This window comes from Penicillium samsonianum (genome assembly GCF_028829775.1).
Source record: "Penicillium samsonianum strain IBT 33392 chromosome Unknown utg000007l_segment0_segment0, whole genome shotgun sequence".
NCBI classification, from domain to species: domain Eukaryota; kingdom Fungi; phylum Ascomycota; class Eurotiomycetes; order Eurotiales; family Aspergillaceae; genus Penicillium; species Penicillium samsonianum.
The window spans coordinates 3609513-3633366 of record NW_026643265.1 but is presented as its reverse complement, the minus strand read 5'-3'; the positions used below and the strand labels follow the sequence as shown (position 1 = coordinate 3633366).

The following is a 23854-nucleotide window of genomic DNA, read 5'->3' as shown; positions in this document are numbered from 1 at the left end:
ACATCTTATATCTGGCCGGAAAGTCGGTAATGCCGATTGATTTAAACGCTCTTGGTGCCGACCTTGAGGAGCTCGACCTCGCTGTGAACAGTTAGTTTAGTTGTTCTATATGCCTTCGTAGCATGGAGTGAAAAAAGGAGATGGATTACTCACAAGACAAGCTTAGAGTTGGCGGGGATCAGGCCGGGGAAGCCACTAGAATGGGTTGATATCAGGACAAATCTCACAAGAAGGACCAAAGGTGCAAGTTGGAGTTATGAGGAATTGCAAGTATTGCGAAAACCGCAGATTGTTGATTCAGAATTGGACTTGGTTGGTTGGTACATACCGGTCGCCATAGCCGTAGTCACTGTCGAGAATCGAATATTAGTAGTGTTCAGTAGATCAGCGCAAAAGCGCAAAGGAAAGTTCAAAACGGCAACTCACGAGCTGATGGTCAGGATGGCCTTCTCGCCGAGGGACATCTGGGGAACACCCTCGTCCCAGCCTATTCATCAAGTTAGCAAGCTGAAGGAAGCTGTTTGTCTCACAACACTCAGTTCGGATATATTGAAACGCACCGCGGATGAGACGACCGACACCGATGGGGGTGGCAAGGGGACCACGGCCGGGCTTGTGGGAGGTGTCGAATCTGTTTAAGGATATATTAGCACGTGGGTCACCTCGACGTGGCATATGGATTTGGCTTACTGGCTGCCCATGAAGTGGTTGTCGGCCTTCTCGGCGTCATACAAGCAGCCGGTGTAGTGGATGGCAACGTGCTCACCCTTCTTAGGGTAGTCAACGCCGTTGCCGTCGACCAGAGTCTTCTTTTCAACGCCCATTGTGAATGTAATAGAGAGATGTAGGGTGAATATGAGAGATGTGAAGAGAAGAAGTAAAAAGGAAGACGGGGGAAGCTCGGGAGGGGCAGATTATCCACTTTTTTCCTGGGCGGGACACGACGTAATGAACTTCCCAAGTGTCTTTGGATGACACTGTTGCTTTATTGGTTGATTATTTTATTAACATACTTATTATAGACCGTATACCCATCTATCTACTCAATGGGCAACTTCTAGTGAGTTTTAGGAGTAGAATACTCCGAGAACTCCGTTGAAACTCGGATGTATTCCTGCTACGGTTGCTTGGCTTGCTTGGAAACAGCTGGAAACACCTGGGAATAGCTGAAAATAACTCGAAGGTAAAAACGGGGCGTAGACCACAACATATAGGGATATGATCTGCATAAGACGGGGAAATTCGTGGGTTTTGTGAGTGCCACATGGGTGGAATGGTTGGAACCTCTTACAATGTTATGATACACAACAAGATCAGATCAGTCCTTTTGCTCGGACTACAGAAAGGATCATCATCTCATTTGTTCCCTCAATGCCCCGCGGAGGGGTAATGGCGGGGGACACCCCCCCCCCCCCCGCGATGATAACTCCGGAGCTGTTCTCTGACATTGACCTAGGTAGGTATGATTGTATGATTCTTGAAATCATGACCAAAATGCCATCTTCCTCACGTCCTCCACTGAAATCTCCACAATTTGCGTTTTAGGGAACCGAGCATCGGGCACAGGAGATGACACCGAAGCTTCCAATTGTAGATAATGCAGCGTTGAAATACCAGCGCGATCCAAAAAATTAAGCACGGGGCGGAAGTTCAAAGCGACCTGGTCGACGCCGTGGCTATCATCAGATAAACAGAAGCGACCCTTACGTGCCACGAATGCCTAAAATCATCAAATTAGTCGTAAGATAGACCAAAAAACTGCGTTCTTACCTTGCAAATCTCCGCTTTAGGATATGGCTCAGTCATTCCCTTGCGCAATGCAGCCGAATTAAGCTCCAGCATACCGCCGTACGAGGCAATAAAGTCCAAGTTCCGTAAAATCTTACTCCAGACACCAGGCCAGGTAGTAAAGCTACGCTCCATATCATCGCTCTTCAGACGAATCAAATCAAAATGGCCCACAACCAGTGGTTTAAGCTGCTTCAACATATCCAGCTGTGCATCGAAGTAGTCCTCGAATAGTCGCTCATCTGTTCCGCCGGCTTTCTCTCGAGCCTGCATGTACATAGGCCGGTCATAGTCGATAGGCACGGTGTGCATGTGGTGAACCGAGCCAATGAAGAATTCAAAGGGAAACCGTGAAAGTGAGCGTTCGATCAAATCTTTAGAGGCGGGTCGGATCCAGTCAATCTCGAAGCCGATGATGATCTTGATCTGGGAGGCGTATTTCTCGCGGAGAGAGACTGCTTCTTTCCAGTAAGCGGCTTCGTTTGCTGCATGGCTTTCTTCTGTAACGCCAGATTCGAACTGGATGATTGGTTAATTCGGGATTCTGTAGTGATGTGTGTTCCTTACGCACTTCCTCGGGGTAGAAATCTTCTTTATGGCGGGGCATATGTTCGGTCAGACAGAAGACTTGCATCTTCTTGCTGATGGCAGTTTGAATCACATCTTCCAAGGAGTTTTGGGCATGGCCAGGGCAGAATTGGCCCGAATGGCTGTGATGCGAGAATGGCATGTTGTATGGATATGTCACTGCGACTCGTTGTTAGCACGATATCCGAAGGGAAGGACGAGCTGTTAGAGGGGCAGGAATAGGCTTAGCCGTTTTGAACAGTGAACAGATTCCATACACACATTTGGTTTCTAAGCTGGTCGACTGAAGAATATGGAATATGCCGGTTACGTCGGGGAGTCAGGTCCAATGTTGATAGACGATAAGGATTGTTGTGCCGTTTTATAACTAGCGCAGGGTAACAAGTTAACACCTCTATAAATGGCTGCATATATCCACAAAATATACGATTTCTCGATCGGACCTTAATCTTTCATTTCGCTAATATTTTTTTTTAAATATACCCTAATGAGACGTTACATTCAGTTTTCCATCCCCGCCATATACCCAGTACCTAGCTGACCACAAGCGGGCGAAGCATGTACATTCATATCAGACACCAATGATGAGGTTCCTGAGTGAAGCGCACCGCCATTCGAGTTGCGGATGTACCTCGACTGGTACGACTCAATTTCGAGCATTGAGCCAGATCAATTGAAACAGATGGCAATTTCTGTCAAAGCCTTAAATCTCTCTAAACCCACTCTCTCTAGAAGAGGATGAGTCCCCCAGTAGTTCCCCAATAGTTGCACACTGGAACAATCACATCATGCGTACGTACCAGGCAAGTGACTGCTCGCCATCCGGTGCTGGGCCAGCCGCAGCCTTAGAGACCGAGTGAACCAACCACAACAGTTGCAATGAGATTCAACCAACAAAGCAGAGCCCAATAATCCCAACAATTCACCCAGCAGCCAAAACAGTAGCAACAACATACTCCCCATCATGCGAGATCGACAACTTCGCAACCCTCCCCTCACCCGCATCCCCATCCACCGCATTCCCAAGATAAACAATCTCAGGCCTCCGACTCACACCCTCCCCAAACCTCCCCCCATCCTCCTGAACCCGGACCATGACATCCTTCCAGCCAATCGAAGCCGCACCTGACGGCGCCGCTTTCCGCGCCGCTTCCTTCGCCGCGAAGCGTCCCGCCAGCCAGCGTGTTATGTCCGCCGGCACGGGTGGAGGCTGTTGGTGGTATGCGGCGCGCGCTTTGAGGACTTCGTTGAAGCGCGTATGAAAGTCGTGTTGTTCTTGGTCGCAGAGGATGCGGCGCGTGAATCGTGGGAGATAGTTGGGTCGGGTCAGGAGGCGGGTTATTCGTGGGATGTGGACGATGTCTGTGCCAATGTTCAGGGGAAATGGGAAGGGGAGGGGTTTCATTTTGGGGTTTCAGGTTGTTGGTGGATGTTTGGGGAATTGTTGTAAGGGTGAAGTGGTAGGTAGGAGGGTTGCGGCGGAGGTGTTGGAGACCTCGGGATAGCCGTTGAGCGTTTCTTAAGGTCGAGTCCAGTAGCACTTGAATGGCTTAACTCATTAGCACGCCATTGATCGCGTATGGACGCCGCGTATGACCATTAGCGTGGTTTTAGAGCACGCTTGTTCTATGCTATTTACATCTACATCTTCTCGTTTTGCTCTACGGTCCCTCATTGCTAAACCCACTGGCCGGACAAGCAAGCTGATCGGAGTGTAGAGCAATATTTATGCCAGGGTGAAAGTCCACAGAGGGCTCTTGTCACACAGATTCCGAGCGGTGCGAGATTTCGTCGAGGCAATCGTACCACTCGCCTTGCTTCTTCCGCGATTGATCTTTGCTCAATGGCGGGGAAGAACAGACCTGAAAAACCAGTGTCAAGAGAATAATTTTCTATGCAGCGTACACGCCTCCTATGTACAGATCAATCAACCTCATCCGCCGACATCCCAAAATCGGTCCGTGTAGCTTCTCGAAAAAAACCGTGGTCACAAAAAACGCTGCGGGAGGGCGGATACACGTCGTTGGGCGCTAGAAATGGCACGAAAGCGGGGGCAGTTTGTTTGAATTCAGAATCCTAGCTGCTCATGTTCCACCGCTCCATCAATATAAACCGTATCGAGGGGTGGTTTAGTGGCCAGCGGCGGGCTTCTTCTCGCCGCCATCAACCTCCTTCATGAAGTTCCTGTGAGATATGCAGTCAGTAAGGCGGTCGGGGGCTGATATCGAGATCCGATTCATGGTCCGCGGTTCTCGGTTATTCGCGATAGTGTGGGACATACTGGACGAAGTTCTCCTCATCCTTGGAGGAGGCGTTGATGGGAGGACCCTGAGCGGTCTTGGGCTTCTCACCGCCGGACATGGCGAGCCAGGTACCGGCGAACATGCTGCCGAGAGTGGCCATGGCGAGCTAATGAGGGGGTGGAGGGAACACGGTCAACTTTCATGTTTCACAAGTACCCGGACGAAGCGCGAGGAGAAAGGGATAGCCAGCGCGCCGCGGCGTTTTCGGGGTGGTGTAAACTTACGACGTGGGAGCCGACCTTCTTGCCGGCGATCTGGTAGTAGACAACCATTTTGTAGGGTTGGAATTGAGGTACAGCGAGAGGTTCAATTGGCAGCGATGTGGACGGAATCCTCAGGCTTGGACCAAACGACGAGGTCGGCACGGATACCGCCTTTCCTGATTTGGTTAGACAGATCACATGATTCGGAACGGTGGATGATTAGGTAAGTCACTCGGCCTGCCCAGACACCCGGCTGCATCCGATATCATGTGACCTCCGCGGAGTGAAACGTCACGGGTGCATTGGCATATGAAGATCAACACAACACGAGAACACCAAAAACTTTGGTAGGAAACCGACGACGGAGAAAGCTCAGACAAGCTAAAGCTCAGATCGAAAGCTTTGACAATGAACAATAAATCTTGAGTTCGGCCCCGAGGCATCATCCCGTATATTACCTCTACCCCAGATGCCGAGCCGGAGGATACCAACGGTACCTCGGAGGGAACTATCCCACAGCTAATGTTGTATATCCCCGCTATGGCTGTGTCTTCGGCTGTAGTGCGCGGTTAATATGAGAATCTTTTAATAATAACTCGTTTCCTCCCTTGCATAGCTTTCCCTCATTCTTCTCCTTTACTTTCTTTATTATATACCCCTTTCGACTTGATTTCTCGTCATTTGGCACGTAAATAAGCGTTGCTTTGTTCAAAACGACTACATAAGTCATCACTGACCATACCATACTACATTTGCAATGGTCTGGGGCGGTCGTCAACAGGATGAACCCCAGTCTCCCCCACAGGAGTTGTTGGATAAGCCTGTAGTCCGAGAGAAGCTCCCCGCAAAATTGCAACAGTTGGTTGATCGCGAAGAGGAATTCTACGATGACCTCTATTCCCAATAGTATGTGAAATTCTAATTTTTCTGTATTATTTTTTTGGTCCCAAGAAAATTGCTGCTGCTGTCGCGTGCTCCGAGAGAGCGCCTGAAAAAGAAGGCTGTGGAGCGGTACTTCCCGGCTTGAGTCGATGACATACTGCTCCGCAAACCCACCTTAAGCAAATCAACGCGACGCCAAAACCAAGCAAAGACAAAACAGAAGCTAACGATGGGCACCTCGATTGACGGTAGCTCGGTCAACTCCACAGACACAGGGTTCCGCTATGCCGCGTACGCCAACCGCATCCGCACGATCCTCCTGTCCGCCCATCGTTATGTCGCCTACACTTCAGACATCGGCGAGTCCTTCCGTCCGATCGCACATCCATGGCTGGTGCGCTCTGCCTACACTATCTCCTGGACATACCTGCTCGGCGATGTTGGTCACGAAGGCTACAAGGCCTATCTCCGGAACTGGAAGGCACTGGCCCCCACCGGCGAGGCATACAGGGATGCTAGCCAGCCTTCGCAGAACCAGATTATCAAGGGTATGGCGACAGGAAACATGACGATTGGCAACAAAGCCGAGTCCAAAAACGAGCTTTCAAACTGGCAGACCCCCGAGATCCCGCTTGCGGAGGACTACCGCATGGTCATGGCCAAGCGCGCGGTGTTCCAGAGCATCGCGAGTATGGGATTGCCCGCATTCACAATCCACAGTGTGGTTCGCTACTCTGGGCAGATGGTGAAGGGGGTCAAGATTGCATTTATTCGTACCTGGACGCCGATCGGGGTATGTATTTCGTTCCGGGCGAAAACACAAATTGGTGAATATGATGCTAACGACTGTTTCTTATAGCTTGGTCTCGCTGTTGTCCCCTTCCTTCCCTATATCTTCGATCACCCCGTCGACGAGGCCGTTGAATGGGCCTTCCGCACTGGTCTTCGTGCTTACGGCGGCGAAGCAGCCGTCCGCCCACTACCAGGCAAGAGCCTCCCTCCCCGGGAAGATGAGGAAGTCCGTGCTGCTGCGGCGGCAAATCTCTCCTGGGACGAGTACAAGGCTGAGCGGGAACTAGCGCGTGAGGTCCGTCGGCAGTCAAGTGAGCAAGCTGGCAGTGGCGGAATTGCATCGCTGACGAGCTGGTTTGGAAAGTCTGAATCGGAGTCGGATAAGAAGAAGAAGGAATGAGGTGAATACACCAACTTCTGTTCTCGGTTTGACTGAAGTGCTTCCTTTGGCTCCTTCTGTCTCTTGCCTATGGGCGCATCTCCCCTACCACTCACTTATTGTGCACATCATTTCCCACTCTCTGATCTCATATTCCTACTGATATCCACTGGGTTTGCTTATAAACTTACACCCAACATTTCTGAACAAAATCTATATTATTATCCTTCATCCTTTCTGATATGGCCATAACCCCGAGGGTAATGAGGAGCCTTTTCCAATTTCAATCGTTATAGATGTGGCTAGTGAAAACTGTCTTGATGTCATATTTTATCTGCGGCTCAAGAAAACCATGAACATAGCCGGCGACTCACAAAGAGCAGTCGTTGCAGCAGGTGGTGATATCTTCGTAGACTTCACCCATAGAACCATATATGCCCTCCCAGCAGCCAGAAATAAAAGGCACAGGCACCAGCCCAGCAACAGAGTGAACCTGTCTCTTGAAAAATATATCTTCAACTACACTCAATAGCCTGCCCATCTCCATCGTCTCTGCCAGTTCGTTGGATGTAACTAGTAGTCTCAACTCAAAGAGCAGACCCCAAAGCGAAGATATATGTTTGTATGCTGGTCTCATTACCCGGTTGATAGCTACGCAATTTGTAGCACAGCAGGGCATCAATACTTGAAAGTTGAAATTAGAATCTCGAAGATCGGACATCATCAATTGAAAGGTTTGCCTTTTTTGAACGAGCCAAGTCTCCAAGAATTAAGGTCTAGATACCCTTGGTCCTAGACAGAGTCGGGTTAGTCTGCCTCGAGAACCCATGGTTTCGAATAGAGGAACTTGGGGTAGACCCACCTTCTTAATTTGGAAGGCACAACTTTCTTTTTGTTCTTTAATTTTACATCACACTTGTTGTTATCCTCGTAAAGCAGAGTAAGTCACTGGAGTTTGTATTCTCTTTTCCAGTAGCATATACTATTAACACAAGCGAACAAGTGAATCCAAACCGTCACGCGTCATTTGGCACCTCAAAGCCCTCCACCCGAACCGACTTGGTCTGATACTGCACAATCAAGCGAGCCAGCTTCAAGCGATCATCTCTGCCAAGCATCTGAACCCCCTGACAGGGATTCTTCACAATCAACCCATCGTAGTCATGCTGAAATTCCACCTCTGCCTCCCATTCATACGTCGGGCTCCGCTCTCTGAAGTAATAAGGCCGGCCATGCCTCTTAACGACCTCGTACAGTTTGCGAAATTCTCGGGATTTTCCGGTCTTAATTTCCCCATTTGACAGTACCACCACACTTGCATGCCACGGCATATCACCAAACAGGTCACCTTGCCGCAGCAGGGGAATAGAAATCTTGTTTCGCCCTAATGAAGGGTGAATCGAGAGACGGATGTATTTTCCGAGTGTGGCGTTAATGACAGCTTCATATGCCTGAGGAAACAGTGAGCCAGGGATTCAGATTCCTAGAGCAACCAAAACACCAAGTATATTAGGCCATTAAAACTTACGATGAGCCGGTTGATCATGGTTTTCGCCATCTTGGACACTTCAGCCGTGTAGAGCGCCGGGTCGGCCGCGACAAGAGGGTCAAACCCTTTGGCCCATTTCAGATCCTCTGATATGCGACTAAAATAGCTCTCGTATGTTGTCTTGGTGTCCGGATTTGTCTTCAACTCATGGTCAACGTCAAATCTCGGATCGAAGTATGTGGGTGACATCAGTTTCTCCCTGCAGGTGGGGACGAGACGCAGGTAATCTGCCTTGGGGATTTTCTCGCCATCTCCTAGCCCCAGCAAGTTCATCAGCCGGATGAACTGGATAGAAGAAAAATGTTTCTCTTGGGCGATTTTGCGCAGCTCAATGCCATAGTCGTAATATTCGTCATCGGGAACGCCGACCAAGTCTACACCGTCAGTCTATTTATTTCATTCTCGGTATTTATCTCACTGCTGCATTGGGAGAAGAAATGACATACCATTATACACCGGTCCATCACAAATGAGGATTAGTCGCGCGCCGTAAGGGTAGACCTTTGAGATCTCGCCGCACAGGTGATTTAACTTCGCTAGACTCATTTCTTCTCCTAGATCAGCCCCAGATCCTAGCACTTTGTCCTGGTTTGGGCTCTTCCATGGAAATGCAGGTAAGACCATGGTTATAGGCTGGTTTGCAGTGATATTGATCTTTAGCTTCTCAGACACGGACCCAAAAGCCATCCCAACGTCTTTCGGATGGCCATCTTTGCTCAAATGCAAGCAAAACCGCTTCAGCACCTCGACAATTTTTTGAGGCACTTCATCTGGAGCATATTCAAATTTCATTGTTAACGGAATGCAGAGGAATTCGTGGATATGTGTAGGGAAATGGGGCCGTGAATGTTCGGATGTTATTGTTATCCCTCCGCGTCAAGATCAACATCACATTGCAGTGACATATAGTTTACAGTATTTTATTAAGTTAGTTGCACACTCTATAGGTATCCTTACCTGCAGCAGTACCTGTACTCCGTAAAAAACCAGAGCATATCTGCAAGATTTCTGCAGGGAACGGGTACATCGACTCCACAATGTGTACGTAGCACCTGAAGAGCCACATTTTAGAATCCAACTCTCATATACTGCCCACCTCCCACTATATTTTCCCAATCTTGGGAGATATTTTCTTTTGCTCTTTGGAGCCTTCCCAAGCAACATGGGTCAGCCAAAAATATCACAGAGCAATGCGGCTGGAGCATGCTCGATGGCCGCCAGCTCGTCCTACACAACATCGGCCACTACCTATACTACTCTCACCGAAGAATCCCCGCTATTTGTTCGCCCAGATCCCCGCCAACAAGACGAAGATCGCAAAGCCGAGAATAATGAAATCCCCGATGGAGGTCTCGTGGCCTGGACTCAGGTTCTGACTGGACACCTGGTTGTGTTCAATGTATGGGGCTATATTACATCGTAAGGGAGCCCTGTCACATCCGATGTCAGTTCCACCATTAATTCGTTATAGGTACGGCTTTTTCCAGGAATACTACGTTAAAACTCTCGATGTCAGCCCAGCGAATGCATCTTGGATCGGAGCGGTGCAGATGTTCCTAGTCCATTTCCTGGCCACTTTCTCAGGGCGAGCAATGGACACGGGCTATCTGAGACAATGTATCGCCCTTGGATGTCTCTTTCAAGTTGCCGGAGCATTGGCGACCTCATTTGGCACAAAGTTATGGCATTTTTGGCTAGCGCAAGGTATTGTCAGTGGAATTGGCCACGGACTCGTCTTCAGTCCGATAATCTCGCTGTATGCGACATACTTCAACTCCAAGCGAGTTATGGCCGTCTCCCTGGCTTCTTGCGGGGCAGCAACTGGAGGGATGGTTTTCCCAGTGGTCGCTTATAAATGTTTCAACAACATTGGCTTCGCATGGACTGTCCGGATCATGGCGGCCATTATCTTGTTCAACAGCGTTATAATTGTCAAGTTTACCAGATCTCGGATTATACCTCGAAGTCCACCTCCCTGGGTGGATTTCAGTGCGTTCCGTGAACGCCCTTACCTCCTTTTTTCGATCGGCTCATTCCTGATCTTCGAGGGTATTTACTTTGCATACATATATGTAAGTTTTGTTTTGTTTCACATTTGTTGGCGGCATAACAACACTAACAACATCTACAGCTTAGACAATATGCCCAGGCCAACACGGGTTTCACTGCGTCCGACTCACTTCTCCTTCTAATCCTGATGAACGGCGTCGGTGTTCCATCTCGCATAGCATCTGCATTTGTGGCAGACCGGTGGCTGGGTGCGGTAAGGACTTGCATTGCAGTCTCCATCCCTTGCGGCATCGCAATTATAGGGTGGATTGGTGTACACACCCATGTTGGCATGTTCATTTGGGCCACGGTCTATGGGCTACTGGTTAATTGTGCGCAGAGTCAATTGCCCGCTGCCAATGCATACTTTGGCTCGAAAGACCCGGAAAAGTCTGGCACACGTGTTGGGATGATCACCACGATCAATAGCATTCCACTACTGACTGGACCGTACATAGCAGGACAGCTGATCGCGTTACGGGGAGGCGATTACCTGTATGCGCAATTATTCGGTGGGATTTGCATTTTGACTGGAGCGTTGTTTGTGGTCGGGTCTCACTTTTCGGGGGCTTGAAATTACTGCACATGCATGATTATGTATATTTCAATAGAGAGTTATGCCGTGTATCTACTTGTCTTACCCCGAGGATGACGAATATCAAGCACTGTATTAGGTACTATCCTTAACCCACATAACACAGTACTTGTTGTTTAGCGTGTTACCCTATATTTGCCATCCTCACATGAACATGAACATGAATATGAATGTAGATACATTCCCCCTTGACTAATTGCATCAACTGACCTTGGAATATCTGAATCAACAAAAAGTGTGTGGCCCGCTTTGTTTCGGAATGACCTCCCTGCTACCACGTTTTCTCCAACTCTCCTCACGGGCCTTCTCCTCCACCAACGGAGCATTACAGAAAATGGCCCTCAGACCTGTCCATTACCACCTTCCATTGTTCCCAGGGTTCCAGCTGCTAGACGTGGCGGCCCCACTGGACATTCTCAACATCCGTACGCAGTACCCTGACACATCAGCCATCACCCTGACTGTATCAGCCGCAACACTCGACCCAGTCTCAGTGAAACCTATCCCACCCCCCAAGGCAAAATGGCGATTTGATCTGCCCGCCTCAAACATCAATACAGCTTGCAACCAGCAAATGTTGCCACAATGTACATTTGCTGACGTGATCTCTGCCCTGAAAGCGGGGAAAGTTGCCGACGATAGCAGTGGTGAATTCAACCCTATCGATGTGTTGATCATCCCAGGTGGCCCGGGGACACGTCTGAACCGTATTTACGACACTGACACTACATTCAGTGAAGTCAAAGTCTCCAACACGCAGGAGGTTCAGGACTTTCTGACTGCTGTTGCGCCATATGTCCGCCACAGCATCATTACTATTTGCACAGGCAGCCATGTCCTCTCGCAGACTGGGCTTCTAGATGGACGCCAGGTAACAACAAACTCAGCCCGCTACGACGATGTCACTCAACAAACGAGCGACGTGCAGTGGCAGCGCAACAGACGGTGGCTGCGTGATAGTGTTCCCAAGGATGTGGTATCCGACGGCCTGTCGTTGTTACCTGGGATTGAGATCTGGTCATCTGCTGGAATTACTGCAGGGATTGATGTGATGCTGGAGTTTATCTCGGCGCATTATGGTGGTATCGAAGTCGGGATAGAAACTGCCAAGCGGATGGAGTATCGCTGGGAGCGAGAGAAGGAAGCTTCTTACTTCTTATAAATGGGGTTGCCCAAAAGAGGTTACCAAAAGTTACAGATGAGCTCAATTTTCTTGATCAAGGCCTCAGACGTAATACTCGATGCGAATGATGAAGGTTTGGGGGATTGAATACTCCCCGGTCTTGGCGTGAATATAGTCAGGCCATAAAGCTAGAGCAATTTACAACACACGACATGTCATCCCTAACAGCTGCAGTGCTTTGTGTCACTGGTACACGCTATAGCTTGCACAGAGAGCAGTGGGTACTTGGTCGGTCAGTCTAGCTTCGAGCGCCCCTCTAGGAATCCTGGACCTTTTTGACTTATCGTGATGTACTAGCCTTCGGCTGTCAAAATAATGAAATATCACACCGACATGCTACCTTTATTCCCGGAATCTTTTGCCACAGACATTAATTGGGTCCCCTCTATCCCGGCCTCTCGTGTAAGATATTCCTAAATCTAGCTTAATTGGCAAACGGTTTATGCCAGGTCATGCATGAACAGTCAGCTCAACAGCCATCGAATTCTTGGGTTGGGAGGGCATCTTCGACTGGTCAAATAGTAACAAGTTTGCCTGTAATACTGTGTATACATGCATAGTATCCCATATTGGTGTTCTTCGGGGCTTTTCGATCAAATGCCTAATCCGGACAAGTGAAAACAGTCATACTCCAAGTCATGCACTAGTTTCAGCACATATGTAGTCAGACGATAAACAATACCATTTTATCTTTTTTTTGTGCAATAGCATAGTTTCCATTCCAGAATTCACCGAAGAGATATTATCTAAAGTACAAAAAGTATGGGGAAGAAGGGGGGAGGAAGGGGGCGGCACTTGGAAGTTTGGACGGCGAATACACACGAGGACCATGCACTGCAAAGTGGCGATAGAAAGCCACTAAATTCTAATACAAGATACGAGAGTACCACTCCTATAAATCGCGAGTACATTCGAATACTGAATCCACCCCTTCCCAATCCCTAGCTGCAACCCTGACCTCCTCGCTCCCACTTATCATGAGCTATATTAAAATGCTAGTGACGACGGTGGTCAAAGTCTCAGCCCACCTAAACATAATCCCTTCGGACTGTATCACCCCCACCCAAAAGACACGAGTCTCGTTCCTCCCCAACCCACACCCAGTCCCCCCCAAACATGAAGCCACCATCGACACTCTTCTCGACGCACCGGAAATATGTCCAACATTAACCCGCCTGAAGTCAGAGGAAATAATGAACATCGTGGAGCGCTACGGCTCCCACGAGTGCACAACCACAGCCGGAGAATGGCTGGGCCGGTCATCGTTCACGCCGCGTGTGCAGACACATATTGCAGCCAATAGGGCAATTCCTATGGTTCTACCTGCTTTTCCGATGAAGAGTAATAACCGTATGGACAAGGTGCTAGGTGTGCTTCCGGATTTGGGGGATGAGCTTGGGTTGGCGCGGTTGGTGAATCTTTGTCGGGATATCAAGGATGTTTACCCGCCTGGTGCGGTTGTGGTTGTTGTTACGGATGGGATTTGTTATAATGGTAAGATTGAACTATCCTATTAATTTGGATGTCAGATACAAGATCGCATGCTAATTTGATTCCTGGTTTTAGATCTTACGGGGATTTCTGATGAGGAGGTCTGGGAATATGGGAATCGACTGCGAAAGGTCGCTTTTGAGAATGGATATGCTTGTATTCAATTCCATCGTATTATGAATATGCTAGGTCTTTATACTGGCGCACAAATTTCTAAGTCCGATTACGTGAAGCTCTGTGGTTTATCGAGGGCTGAACTTCATCGACGGTGTGGACGGCCGGGGTTTGATGTCGATCAGTTTTTGAAAAGTGATGAGGACTATCTGAGGACTTATAATGGTAAGTGAATGGCTTTCAAGTCGAGTTAATGTCACATGGCTAATTCAATGCAGGATACGACAAGTTCATGAAAGTTGATCTGAAATTCAGCCCGGTGACCAAAGATTGCGCTGGTCCCAAACAATATAAGAAGAGGATCAAGAGTATTGCAAAAGCCATGATTGTCCGTGGAGTGGTAAATTATTCAGAGCGCCATATAAAGTGGCAAGATGGCTAATCTCATAGGTTATAGGAGTATGCGGAGCTAGTACGCCAAATTTATCCCGACTCACTGCGTCTCTCCATCCATCCCTCATCGGGGCAGACGAAGCTGTCCTGTCCCCTTATCCCGCAGAAAGACTCGTTCTCTATGAGCCCTTGGCACTGTAGTGTTGCAGTGACAACTGCAGGGGAATTCATAACAGCTCACCAATCCGCACATCGACAGAAGTTTGACCTCATTAAGAAGGATGGTCAACCATATTTCTTCCGTGAGCACTCTCCGCTCTTCGATTGGGACGCCAGAGTTGATTTTGAGCATTATTATGGGCAAAACCTGATTATCAGGGCACAGAAACAGATTGATCAAGAACTATCTGACTCGGATTTGGACAAGTTGGCACTTTTAGCAATCCAACAGAAGAGTGTGACATTCTGCATCACGTAGGCGAGGCGATCAGGCAGGGTTGGCTGAAAGAGGATCAGCGGCTCTTTATTCCGATGCGACAGAGCTGGGGGGATGGAAATTATTTGATTGTGTACGCCGTAAGCAATAACTTGGTGTTTGATGCGATATACCGGCAAAATATTGATCAACGATTTTTCGGAATAACCACTTGTCTTGTCAACTATGTTTGGAAGCAGAGACTTGACTTATTGAAATCTCAAGAGAGAGAGAGACGATATGGAGAAACATGTGTCTTCAAAAAGATGAAAACTAGAGTGGTAGCTTGGGATCCGGATGAACACACTCTAGACATCGCGAAGAGGAGCGTGAATCATGCGAGCGGGTGAAGCTATAGCGAGGCTGGTGATGTTTCAAATAAGCAAGATTAGTTTAATTGCAGGAATTACGCACATGTTGGATTATACAAAAAAAAAAAGTGATGTTTACCTCGACAAAATAATCAGCTCACGATGTTAGGGCATTATAGAACATGTGATTTCATTCAGAGTCTCCAACACTTTACTTTGTATAGCAGCATATTCCCAAAACATACTGGACAATCTCCACACAATCCACACATATTCACTCGATAACAAAGTTCTTCAGTTTCGGACAAGATCACCAGGGCGTCATATAATATAGCCCCCACGCCAACCCGCTATACTCCAATCGGCCCCAATACCCTGACGATCAATCCAGAATTAGCATCAGTGGATATCAGGATTTCCCCTTTTTGGGAATATAGTGGTAATGACTTGACCTTAACTTGTGGGAATTTCCCCGCGTGGGTCAACTCAGCCCTCCTGGCCCCGAAGGAATGTATCATCTCTGTCAGATCATCTATTTGTTACTTGTTACTTGCTACTCACCACTTGACGCAAATCAATAGACCCCATATTCCCGAGTTGACAAGTGATCGTCCATTTCCCTCCTTTAGAGCGGTGCTTGAAGATCTATAAAGATACTCATGTTTTTCTTCCCTTTTCTTCAATCTCCAACTATCCAAACAATCAATTGACAATCCAAAATCATGTTGCCTTCTCTGATTTTGACGGCCTTCGCTCTCCTGCCAGAAGCGCAGGCAGCTGTCCCACAAAAACGCTGCGGCTCAGTATCCAATTACTACAATCAAAAGACGGAGGACTGGGACACCTACAATACCGGCGATTGGCTCAACAACTGGTGGAATAATCATGGTGAACTGATGGCTAATAGTAGCGGCGGATTTGCTAGCGCCTTTGGTCAGTGGGCAATGGGAAACCCAGACTGGACGTGTCATGATGGTGGCTCGGACTCGAACTGCGACCTGCAGCTGTGTGATAACCGAGTCCTCGATCACCGCGGTGACGACATCCGCCACGCATACTATGTCCTCGAATCCGTCAACCGCCTGCACACTTACTTCAAAGGTATTGGCGAGTCGTTCACGACCACTGCTTTAGGTGCGGCTTTGTCCAAGGATTCGTGGGCTACCACTTTCTACAGAGATGAAGATGTTAAGAGTGTTGTTGCACTCAGGGAGGCACTCAGTTTCCTGACTATGATTATTGGTATTGGTGCTTCGTTTGCTGGACTGGGCCCTGCTGTTGCTGGTGCCCTTGCTGGTGCTGGTAGTGCAATCGCCGGTGGTGCAAGTGGCGCTGGTGGAGCTGCTCTACCTGCTCAGTATGTGATACTTCCGTCTTGGAGGGTTTGTTATCCCTGTACTAACAGATGAATAGTGCGGATGATACTTTCGAGAAGTCTGCCGACATGGGTGGCATCTTGGGCAGTATCGTTGTGGACTCGATGAAGTCGTTCACGACCGCCAATAACCAGCTGATGAGTGGTCAAATGTATGGCGACGTAGATATCCGCAGCTACCTGTCTGGTGGAGCGTTTCTTGCCTACAACGGGGTCGACAAGAACGCCGTCACTGATGTAATGACCAACATGCTGATCGGCACTGCGATCAATCAGTTGTACCGCACCCAAAAGATCTTTATCATGGGCGGCGGTGCCTGTGGTGATAACCAGGGGATTGGTTCTGGTCCCGAGGCTTCTGTGATTTGCCGTGACGGCAAGGCCTGGTATTTATACTACTGGCAGGAGAACGATGTGTTCTCCCTTACCGCCCACCGTTGGGGATGGGTTGCCACGCCTCCTGGCCTTGAGAAGCTAGGTCAAGGTGATTACGGAGGCATTGGTATTGCCGTAAGTCTTAATATGTAAAATTACCCGTGGAGTTGCATTATGCTAACTTATTTCCTAGGATGTCATCAACTCCTCTCTTGATGCTTGGCAGGTTGCTGGCTACAACTACAACTCCGACACAGCTTCCGGTCGTGCCTCAGATGCCATCAAAAACTCTTGGGCAAGTCCCGGTTCCCAGGGTGCATCCTGGGAGGGTATCTTCACAATTCCGGTGTGTGATGTCAGCAGTGCTATTGACTCGGATTACCCTATGAAGGAGTATATCTTGCAGCCATACGGCCATGACAGTCGCCCTGTCTGGTGCGGACCGATCTGCGGCGGCGATGTTCAGACGACGCAGGACTTCATCAAAGCGGCTAATCTGGAAGGGTTCGATAGCCCCAAGCACCTCTGTGAAGATAAACCGGATTATTAGCCTACATGTTCTTTTGTCAGGCGTGTGGACCCAGATGGATGGACTGCGAACTTTGTGGCTGCGTCGCCATGTTAACATTTTGCGCTTTGTATAGGATTGTTCTGGTTCTTTCATGTCCATTTATTTCAATTGATTTGCATATTCCCACTCGCTTTTATAGTGCTTTTATCTTGGCTTCAATAAGATAGGATTAGTATCATAAGTAACAGCAATGCCAGAAACAGACGGGGTGGTTTGTAGAGCCCAGTCTACCTAGGTAGTCCCAAAGATTATATAAAGCAATACAAGACAGGACAAGGCAGGACAATTCCAAGCTGAAGGTCAAGGTGAGGCTCTACGGGTTTACCCCCAGGTGCCTTCCCTTTTAGTCAAAACTCGTCACCCACCCCAGTTTCCCCCAGTTCCTTCCCTTTTGGGGTCAAAACTCGTCACCTACCCCAGTTTCCCCAGGTGCCTTCCCTTTTAGTCAAAAATCGTCACCTACCCCAGTTCCCCCGGTCCTTAAGCCACTGGGAAAATATAAATACCCCCCATCCCCCCCCATTTCTCTCTCTTCTTCTTTCTTCCTCTTGCACACTCCATCACTTCTGCTTTTCAGCTTCCACCATGGTGCCCATTCTACCATGAACCATTTACCACAACACCACTCTTGGTCTTTTCATCTTGACTGTCAACTTGATCTTCTTCTTGACCTTGATCTTTTATCTTAACCTTTTTCTGTCTCGGGCTTCTGTCTCGACAACCTTCCACCATGACCCCCATCCACCATGGACCTTCCATCTTCGTCATGCCTCAGGACCTTCCACCATGAACCCCCATCCACTATGGACCTTGAACCTTGGCCCCATCCACCTTGGACTTTCTATCTCTGCCATGCATAAGGACATTCTACCATGGACCTTCCACTCTGGTCACCTTCCACTCTGGTCGCCCTCCACTATGGTCACCTTCCACCTCGGTCATCCATCATCTAACATGACTTTCTGCCATGGACCTTCCACTTTGGCCATTGTCCATTGTGACACATCCACCTTAGTCGTCCACTATGTCCTTGCATCATGGCCTTCAACCATAACCACTTTGAACTGTGAGCATTCCTTGTGACATCCATCTATTCATCTCAAAGGACGAACCTTGCTAACTTGTTTCTAGTAACCTTCATACCTTCCTATCCACATCCACTCAACTATATCCAGCCTTACCGTGGCGGGCTTCGGCTTCAGGACAATCGGAAGGCTTGGAACGAATCAACCACGTCCACCCACCCACACCCACATCCAACTCAACCACATCCAGCCTGGCCGTGGCGGGCTTCAGCTTCAGGACAATCGGAAGGCTTGGAACGACAGCAAAGGCGAAAGCGAAAACAAAAACAAAAGAAAAAGAAAAAAAGAAAAAAGGAGAAAGGAAGAGGATAAAAGAAAAAGAAAGACAAAAAAAAAAAAAAAAGAACCAAGCCTCGAACGATTTCAAGCATCCACATTCGACCATCAACTACTTCAATCAACCATCTTCCAATCAACCATCTTCCAATCAACCATCTTCCAATCAACCATCTTCCAATCAACCATCTTCCAATCAACCATCTTCCAATCAACCATCTTCCAATCAACCATCTTCCAATCAACCATCTTCCAATCAACCATCTTCCAATCAACCATCTTCCAATCAACCATCTTCCAATCAACCATCTTCCAATCAACCATCTTCCAATCAACCATCTTCCAATCAACCATCTTCCAATCAACCATCTTCCAATCAACCATCTTCCAATCAACCATCTTCCAATCAACCATCTTCCAATCAACCATCTTCCAATCAACCATCTTCCAATCAACCATCTTCCAATCAACCATCTTCCAATCAACCATCTTCCAATCAACCATCTTCCAATCAACCATCTTCCAATCAACCATCTTCCAATCAACCATCTTCCAATCAACCATCTTCCAATCAACCATCTTCCAATCAACCATCTTCCAATCAACCATCTTCCAATCAACCATCTTCCAATCAACCATCTTCCAATCAACCATCTTCCAATCAACCATCTTCCAATCAACTTTCAAACCACCATCTGTCAATCATATTGATAATCATTTATCTTGACAGCTATCTATCTTGACAGCCATCCATCTTGACAACCATCTATCTTGACAACTTTCAAACCACCATCTGTCAATCATATTGACAATCATTTATCTTGACAACCACCCACCTTGACAAGCATTCATCTTGACAACTATCCATCTTCACAAATTTCAAACCACCGTCTTTCAATCATCTTGACAATCATCCACAATGGCCATCTTCCACCCACACCACCGTGAACCTTCCATTATCAGCCTTCCACTTTGACCAACATGTGGCTTTTATCATCGGCATTCCACCATGAGCACCGTGACCACTATGACCATTATGAGCCACCCATCATCGGCCTTCCACTATGAGCACCGTGATCACCATAACCACCATAGCCACTATGATCACCATGAGCCATCCATCATCGGCTTTCGCCATGACCACCTTGACCACCATTGACTTGGTTGATAAAACTGTTCATCAGCTCCATGAACATCCACAATGACTTCCCTATCAAGTCCGCCCCTTCTCATGTTCAACTCGTGCGATCACACAACAAACAAAAACAACATTGCAAAGCCTCTACCAAGCTTTACGGTCAATCAAATATGGTCCTGCAACATTTCTCGGTCATACAGCTGACCTTCAGAAAGCTCACAGTCAGCCCAGCAATCAGGAGTGGCCTCGCAAAGTTTCTTCTTCGGCCAACTCTCCATCCATGCCTCAGCATCATCCAATAATTGATCAAGTCTACAAAGAATTTTGCGTCGGCACAGCTACAGCCAAAGGCAAGGAGAAGTAATTCTTCCTAGGCATGGTTCACAATCAACAAGCCACTGGTATTAAGCAGTGATTCCACAATCCCAAACATTTGGCCAACACAACTACTGTTGTATTCATTGTGGTGGTCTTCAGTGGAGGTCTTCGTTGGGGTTTCAGCATGTATTTCTCGCTATGGTTTTCAATGTTCTACCTTTTTATCATGTATTCATCCATAGTTTGCTTTTCTGAGCATCATGCGCAATACAAGACATATCCTACGCTTTACTTCTCTGTCTCTAGACCTCTCTGGTAAGGTATTCAATTTAGGAGTAGAAGAAACTGGTCTCAAGAAAAGCCATGCATTAAAAGAGAGTAAGGTTTCTCGCTACATCTTGACAGTAAGTAGTAAGAAGCCAAGCAATTATCAAACAGAAGTAAGGAGTGTCATCAATCATCATATCGTCCGAAACCCTCCAAGCAAATAAAGTTCACCGCACGCCGGCCCAGATACTCTGTGTAGAGTACCGGAGAATGAAAAGCAGAAAACATGCGCCATTATTGCAAAACGCAGCCCAAAATAAAAAGCAAGCAGAACAAAAAAAGATCTTGAAAAGGTGTAGCCAAAGGTACGGGCGGGATCATACGTCCTCAACTTCGACGACTCGTTCCACAATCCAGTCCGCAAAAGCCTGACCCTCGAGTTTCCATCGTCCATCAGCCCACACATCACTGAGCCAGTAAGCCCACGGCTTATTCGAAGATGTAAGCTGCAAATCCCAAATTGAAGCCGTCGCTCGGCGATTCGTAGAGTGGCTATCGGCCCCTGCCGAAAGATCATGATTGACGTTGCGGAATCCAGCAGTCGAAGTCGGGTTGCTGGTTCCGGAACTGCCTTGCCTGATCCGCCATTCACGCTCAGCTTTCTCTCCTGCGCGGCGGGCGACCGCTTCCTCGTCTTCTGCTTGATAGAGATTGCATTTGGTGCATTCTGTGCAGCGGGACCCAGGGTTGATGCGGAAATGCTCGCAGAAGTGTTTGTATCCTTCTGGTTCTTCGAATTCGTCGTCTTCGGACATGTTGCCTGCGACATGTTCATCAAAAAAGATATCGTCGGGTATATCGCCCGGGCCATCAAAGGCATCTAACCCGCGAGGGGCACGGGCAGGCGCGGTTGTTCGTATAGGTGGGCCTAGTGCCTTGCGGCATAGGTAGCACATGGAGTAGCCACAGACGCAAGTCAATTTGTTGCAGCCTGAGGATTTGACGAATGAGAGGCAGCAGCGGGGACAGGTGCGTTTCACGGCGGCGGTGCGGGCAGCCTCGACGGTAGCGCGCAAGTCCAGGAGTAACGGCTCATGACACACATGTGGATCTCGCCACGGTTTCTGGCACGTCATACAGCTAATGCGTGAGCAGGAGGGGTTGGCACAGGTGAATCGTTTAGGTCGGATCTTGAGACAAAGGTTGCGGATGGCATTCCCGAAGACCGCTGTTACGGTGGCTGGGTCCAAAAGGAGCAGAATAAAAACAGGGATTACGAGTAAGGGGACAAGATCAAGTAGGAGAAGGGTCATCAAAATCGTAGGAATAATGCCACCGTCACGACGGAGCCGCCAGCGGACACCATGGGATGAAGGGTGGTACACTGGGTCGATTTCAGCATATGAGCAGAATGGACATCTAACGAGCTTCAGCTGAGACTTCATAAGCGCCTCGGAGGAGAGCCGATCCTCGAATTTGCGGTATGTTTCGAAGCCAGCCGTGTCGAGAAGAATTGCCTGCTTGACAATCTCTGGATGAAGGCATCCCTCGCACGACCCGATGGACAACGGGGCAAGACACTTCAAAGTATAATGCTCCAAGTCGACAGACTTTCCCCAGCCCTGCCCAAACAGCGCTTCGTAGACGGTTCTTTGAATGCAGTGGTAGCAAATGATATGAGTGTTGGTTGAACATGTCGCGATCTGCTCAAATGTCACGTCGGCGAAACAACACTCGCATTCGTAAAGGGCATTGAGTTCTTGGGCTTCCTTCGTATTCAACTCTGAAGCAAATCGGAAATCCTTATCACGCTGCTCTTCACGCTTCTGCCGCAACAGCGGGGCCAACAACATCTCGTGGAGCTCTGCATCCAGCTCGTTGCACCCAGTTTCCTTCAGAACGGGAACAAGTTCCCCATCTGCTCGACGATGCCAGGCCAGAAGCGGATGTTCGTCGCGGTCCTTCTTTCGCCTGAAAGACGGGAACATGCTGTTGAATGTCGCGCGCCATGTCCGACGCGACAGATCCCGGAGCGTCGGTCGAGCCCGAGCATAGCTGAAATTCACTTCAGCTAGAACAGCCTCCACTGTACTCTTGTTCAGACCATTATATTCTCTTGTCATGGCCATCCGCACAGCGGCCTTGTATTCATCGGACCGAAACCGCTCCTCGGGAGGGACCAGGCCACCATTGCCAACGTCATGTCGAGCAAAGTTGTCGCCCCCAGGCGCTGTGCGGGCACTTCCCTCTACCTTGGCTTCAGTGGTTCCTTCCGGGAGATTCCACCGCCCCGAAACCCATTTCTTCTTATGCCTGAGTAGCTCCTCCACACACACTTGTAACCGGCTCTGTCCGTCAAAGCGTAGTAGCAGCTCGCGGAATACCTCTATTTGCACATCGGGAAATATTCGAACCAGAGTCTCGAGTGCAGTATTGAGTTCCTCCTGTTCTCGCTTGTGTTCCTCTGTTTCGTGGACCGAGAGCTGGACGGGGCCGCGGGATCGGGAGGTACTGCCAAATGGGTTATTTCGTAGCGCTTCGAGGGTGATGGAGTAGCTGTTGGGAGAGGAGCCAGTCTGTCCTAGGGATGGCTTTCGGGAATTGCGACTGGAAGAGGAGCTAGTTGAAGAACCGGAGGCTGACTTTCGGTGGGATTGCGTGCCGTCGGCGGGGCGGGATATGGAGGATCTGGAGAAGCCGGGGACTGGCAGCGAGAGCACCATGATTGTGCAGGATTTACATGGTTTGGTAATACGAAAGTGTCAGAGGATGTCAGAATATGTCAGGGGAAGGGGATATAGGAATATGTTGGGGCCCTGGAGCCTAAAGTGAAGAATGAAGGATTTGTTACATAATGACGGACCTTCGCCTTTTGTTTCAACTTTTTTATAGTCTATTGCATCTACATCACTACATCACTCCACCACTCTTGAATATTAAATGATCTTTCTATTTGCTAGACAGGGCCCCTATCTTTTGAACTAGATCATATACACAGAAAGTCTCGTTGAGACTATGGAGCATATGATTCGTTCCTTCAAAGCCATAGTGCTGATACATCAGCCTACACCATACGATACATATGAGCCCTAAGCCAATTGAATATCAAATGGAATCTCAAAGATCGCATGCTCCTTCGAATACGGTTCAAAAGAATCACGCAATAACAATATCATTAAAATGGCAAAGAATTTACCCGTCTTCCAGCATGTTATTGAAAGGGCGCTTTCTATAGAATGCCGGCATTTATTCTTGCCTCCACTTAAACGCTACATTTATCGGATGGCCCGAAAACATCCTTTGTAGTTGTTGCATGGGGAATACAACAAGTATAATTCACTTTCCGCACATACA

General features: G+C 48.4%; 12 protein-coding genes across 12 annotated transcripts; 5 read left to right on the top strand and 7 right to left on the bottom strand.

Annotated features, from left to right (window-relative positions):
- Positions 1–41: 41 nt before the first annotated feature.
- N7471_012221 (FKBP-type peptidyl-prolyl cis-trans isomerase) lies at positions 42–824 on the bottom strand (the record flags this gene model as incomplete). Its single annotated transcript, XM_057284940.1, has 6 exons — positions 42–81; positions 154–195; positions 329–349; positions 427–487; positions 561–631; positions 691–824. The coding sequence occupies 6 exons, from the start codon at positions 822–824 to the stop codon at positions 42–44; spliced, it is 369 nt and encodes a 122-aa protein (XP_057131206.1).
- A 659-nt stretch (positions 825–1483) lies between these two features.
- N7471_012220 (histidinol-phosphatase) lies at positions 1484–2518 on the bottom strand (the record flags this gene model as incomplete). The annotated part of the gene is made up of 3 exons (XM_057284939.1): positions 1484–1720; positions 1771–2307; positions 2360–2518. The coding sequence occupies 3 exons, from the start codon at positions 2516–2518 to the stop codon at positions 1484–1486; spliced, it is 933 nt and encodes a 310-aa protein (XP_057131205.1).
- Positions 2519–3298: 780 nt separating this feature from the next.
- N7471_012219 (holo-ACP synthase) lies at positions 3299–3781 on the bottom strand (the record flags this gene model as incomplete). Its single annotated transcript, XM_057284938.1, has 1 exon — positions 3299–3781. The coding sequence occupies one exon, from the start codon at positions 3779–3781 to the stop codon at positions 3299–3301; it is 483 nt and encodes a 160-aa protein (XP_057131204.1).
- Positions 3782–4191: 410 nt separating this feature from the next.
- Positions 4192–5092, bottom strand: N7471_012218 (ATP19 family protein; the record flags this gene model as incomplete). The annotated part of the gene is made up of 3 exons (XM_057284937.1): positions 4192–4560; positions 4658–4785; positions 4904–5092. Coding segments are annotated over 3 exons (372 nt in total), but the record flags the coding sequence as incomplete, so codon positions are not given.
- Positions 5093–5211: 119 nt separating this feature from the next.
- N7471_012217 (uncharacterized protein) lies at positions 5212–7166 on the top strand. The gene is made up of 3 exons (XM_057284936.1): positions 5212–5788; positions 5945–6557; positions 6624–7166. The coding sequence occupies exons 1-3, from the start codon at positions 5640–5642 to the stop codon at positions 6954–6956; spliced, it is 1095 nt and encodes a 364-aa protein (XP_057131202.1). The 5' UTR covers positions 5212–5639; the 3' UTR covers positions 6957–7166.
- Positions 7167–7951: 785 nt separating this feature from the next.
- On the bottom strand, positions 7952–9276 carry N7471_012216 (isocyanide synthase family protein; the record flags this gene model as incomplete). Its single annotated transcript, XM_057284935.1, has 3 exons — positions 7952–8386; positions 8464–8858; positions 8931–9276. The coding sequence occupies 3 exons, from the start codon at positions 9274–9276 to the stop codon at positions 7952–7954; spliced, it is 1176 nt and encodes a 391-aa protein (XP_057131201.1).
- A 370-nt stretch (positions 9277–9646) lies between these two features.
- On the top strand, positions 9647–11107 carry N7471_012215 (uncharacterized protein; the record flags this gene model as incomplete). Its single annotated transcript, XM_057284934.1, has 3 exons — positions 9647–9903; positions 9956–10556; positions 10616–11107. The coding sequence occupies 3 exons, from the start codon at positions 9647–9649 to the stop codon at positions 11105–11107; spliced, it is 1350 nt and encodes a 449-aa protein (XP_057131200.1).
- A 355-nt stretch (positions 11108–11462) lies between these two features.
- N7471_012214 (uncharacterized protein) lies at positions 11463–12290 on the top strand (the record flags this gene model as incomplete). Its single annotated transcript, XM_057284933.1, has 1 exon — positions 11463–12290. The coding sequence occupies one exon, from the start codon at positions 11463–11465 to the stop codon at positions 12288–12290; it is 828 nt and encodes a 275-aa protein (XP_057131199.1).
- Positions 12291–13288: 998 nt separating this feature from the next.
- On the top strand, positions 13289–14787 carry N7471_012213 (isocyanide synthase family protein; the record flags this gene model as incomplete). The annotated part of the gene is made up of 4 exons (XM_057284932.1): positions 13289–13805; positions 13878–14141; positions 14195–14316; positions 14374–14787. 4 exons carry the CDS (start codon positions 13289–13291, stop codon positions 14785–14787), a joined length of 1317 nt encoding a protein of 438 aa, XP_057131198.1.
- Positions 14788–15817: 1030 nt separating this feature from the next.
- Positions 15818–17395, top strand: N7471_012212 (uncharacterized protein; the record flags this gene model as incomplete). The annotated part of the gene is made up of 3 exons (XM_057284931.1): positions 15818–16452; positions 16509–16980; positions 17039–17395. The coding sequence occupies 3 exons, from the start codon at positions 15818–15820 to the stop codon at positions 17393–17395; spliced, it is 1464 nt and encodes a 487-aa protein (XP_057131197.1).
- Positions 17396–18894: 1499 nt separating this feature from the next.
- On the bottom strand, positions 18895–19446 carry N7471_012211 (uncharacterized protein; the record flags this gene model as incomplete). Its single annotated transcript, XM_057284930.1, has 1 exon — positions 18895–19446. The coding sequence occupies one exon, from the start codon at positions 19444–19446 to the stop codon at positions 18895–18897; it is 552 nt and encodes a 183-aa protein (XP_057131196.1).
- A 1431-nt stretch (positions 19447–20877) lies between these two features.
- On the bottom strand, positions 20878–23223 carry N7471_012210 (E3 ubiquitin-protein ligase; the record flags this gene model as incomplete). The annotated part of the gene is made up of 1 exon (XM_057284929.1): positions 20878–23223. The coding sequence occupies one exon, from the start codon at positions 23221–23223 to the stop codon at positions 20878–20880; it is 2346 nt and encodes a 781-aa protein (XP_057131195.1).
- Positions 23224–23854: the final 631 nt, after the last annotated feature.

What these genes read in the sequence shown, in the direction of transcription:
- N7471_012217 (XM_057284936.1), top strand. Translation starts at nt 5,640, where the DNA reads ATGGTCTGGGGCGGTCGTCAACAGGATGAACCCCAGTCTCCCCCACAG. An exon ending in GATGACCTCTATTCCCAATA is followed by an intron (nt 5,789 to 5,944) that starts GTATGTGAAATT and finishes ACCCACCTTAAG; the next exon opens with CAAATCAACGCGACGCCAAA. An exon ending in GTACCTGGACGCCGATCGGG is followed by an intron (nt 6,558 to 6,623) that starts GTATGTATTTCG and finishes TGTTTCTTATAG; the next exon opens with CTTGGTCTCGCTGTTGTCCC.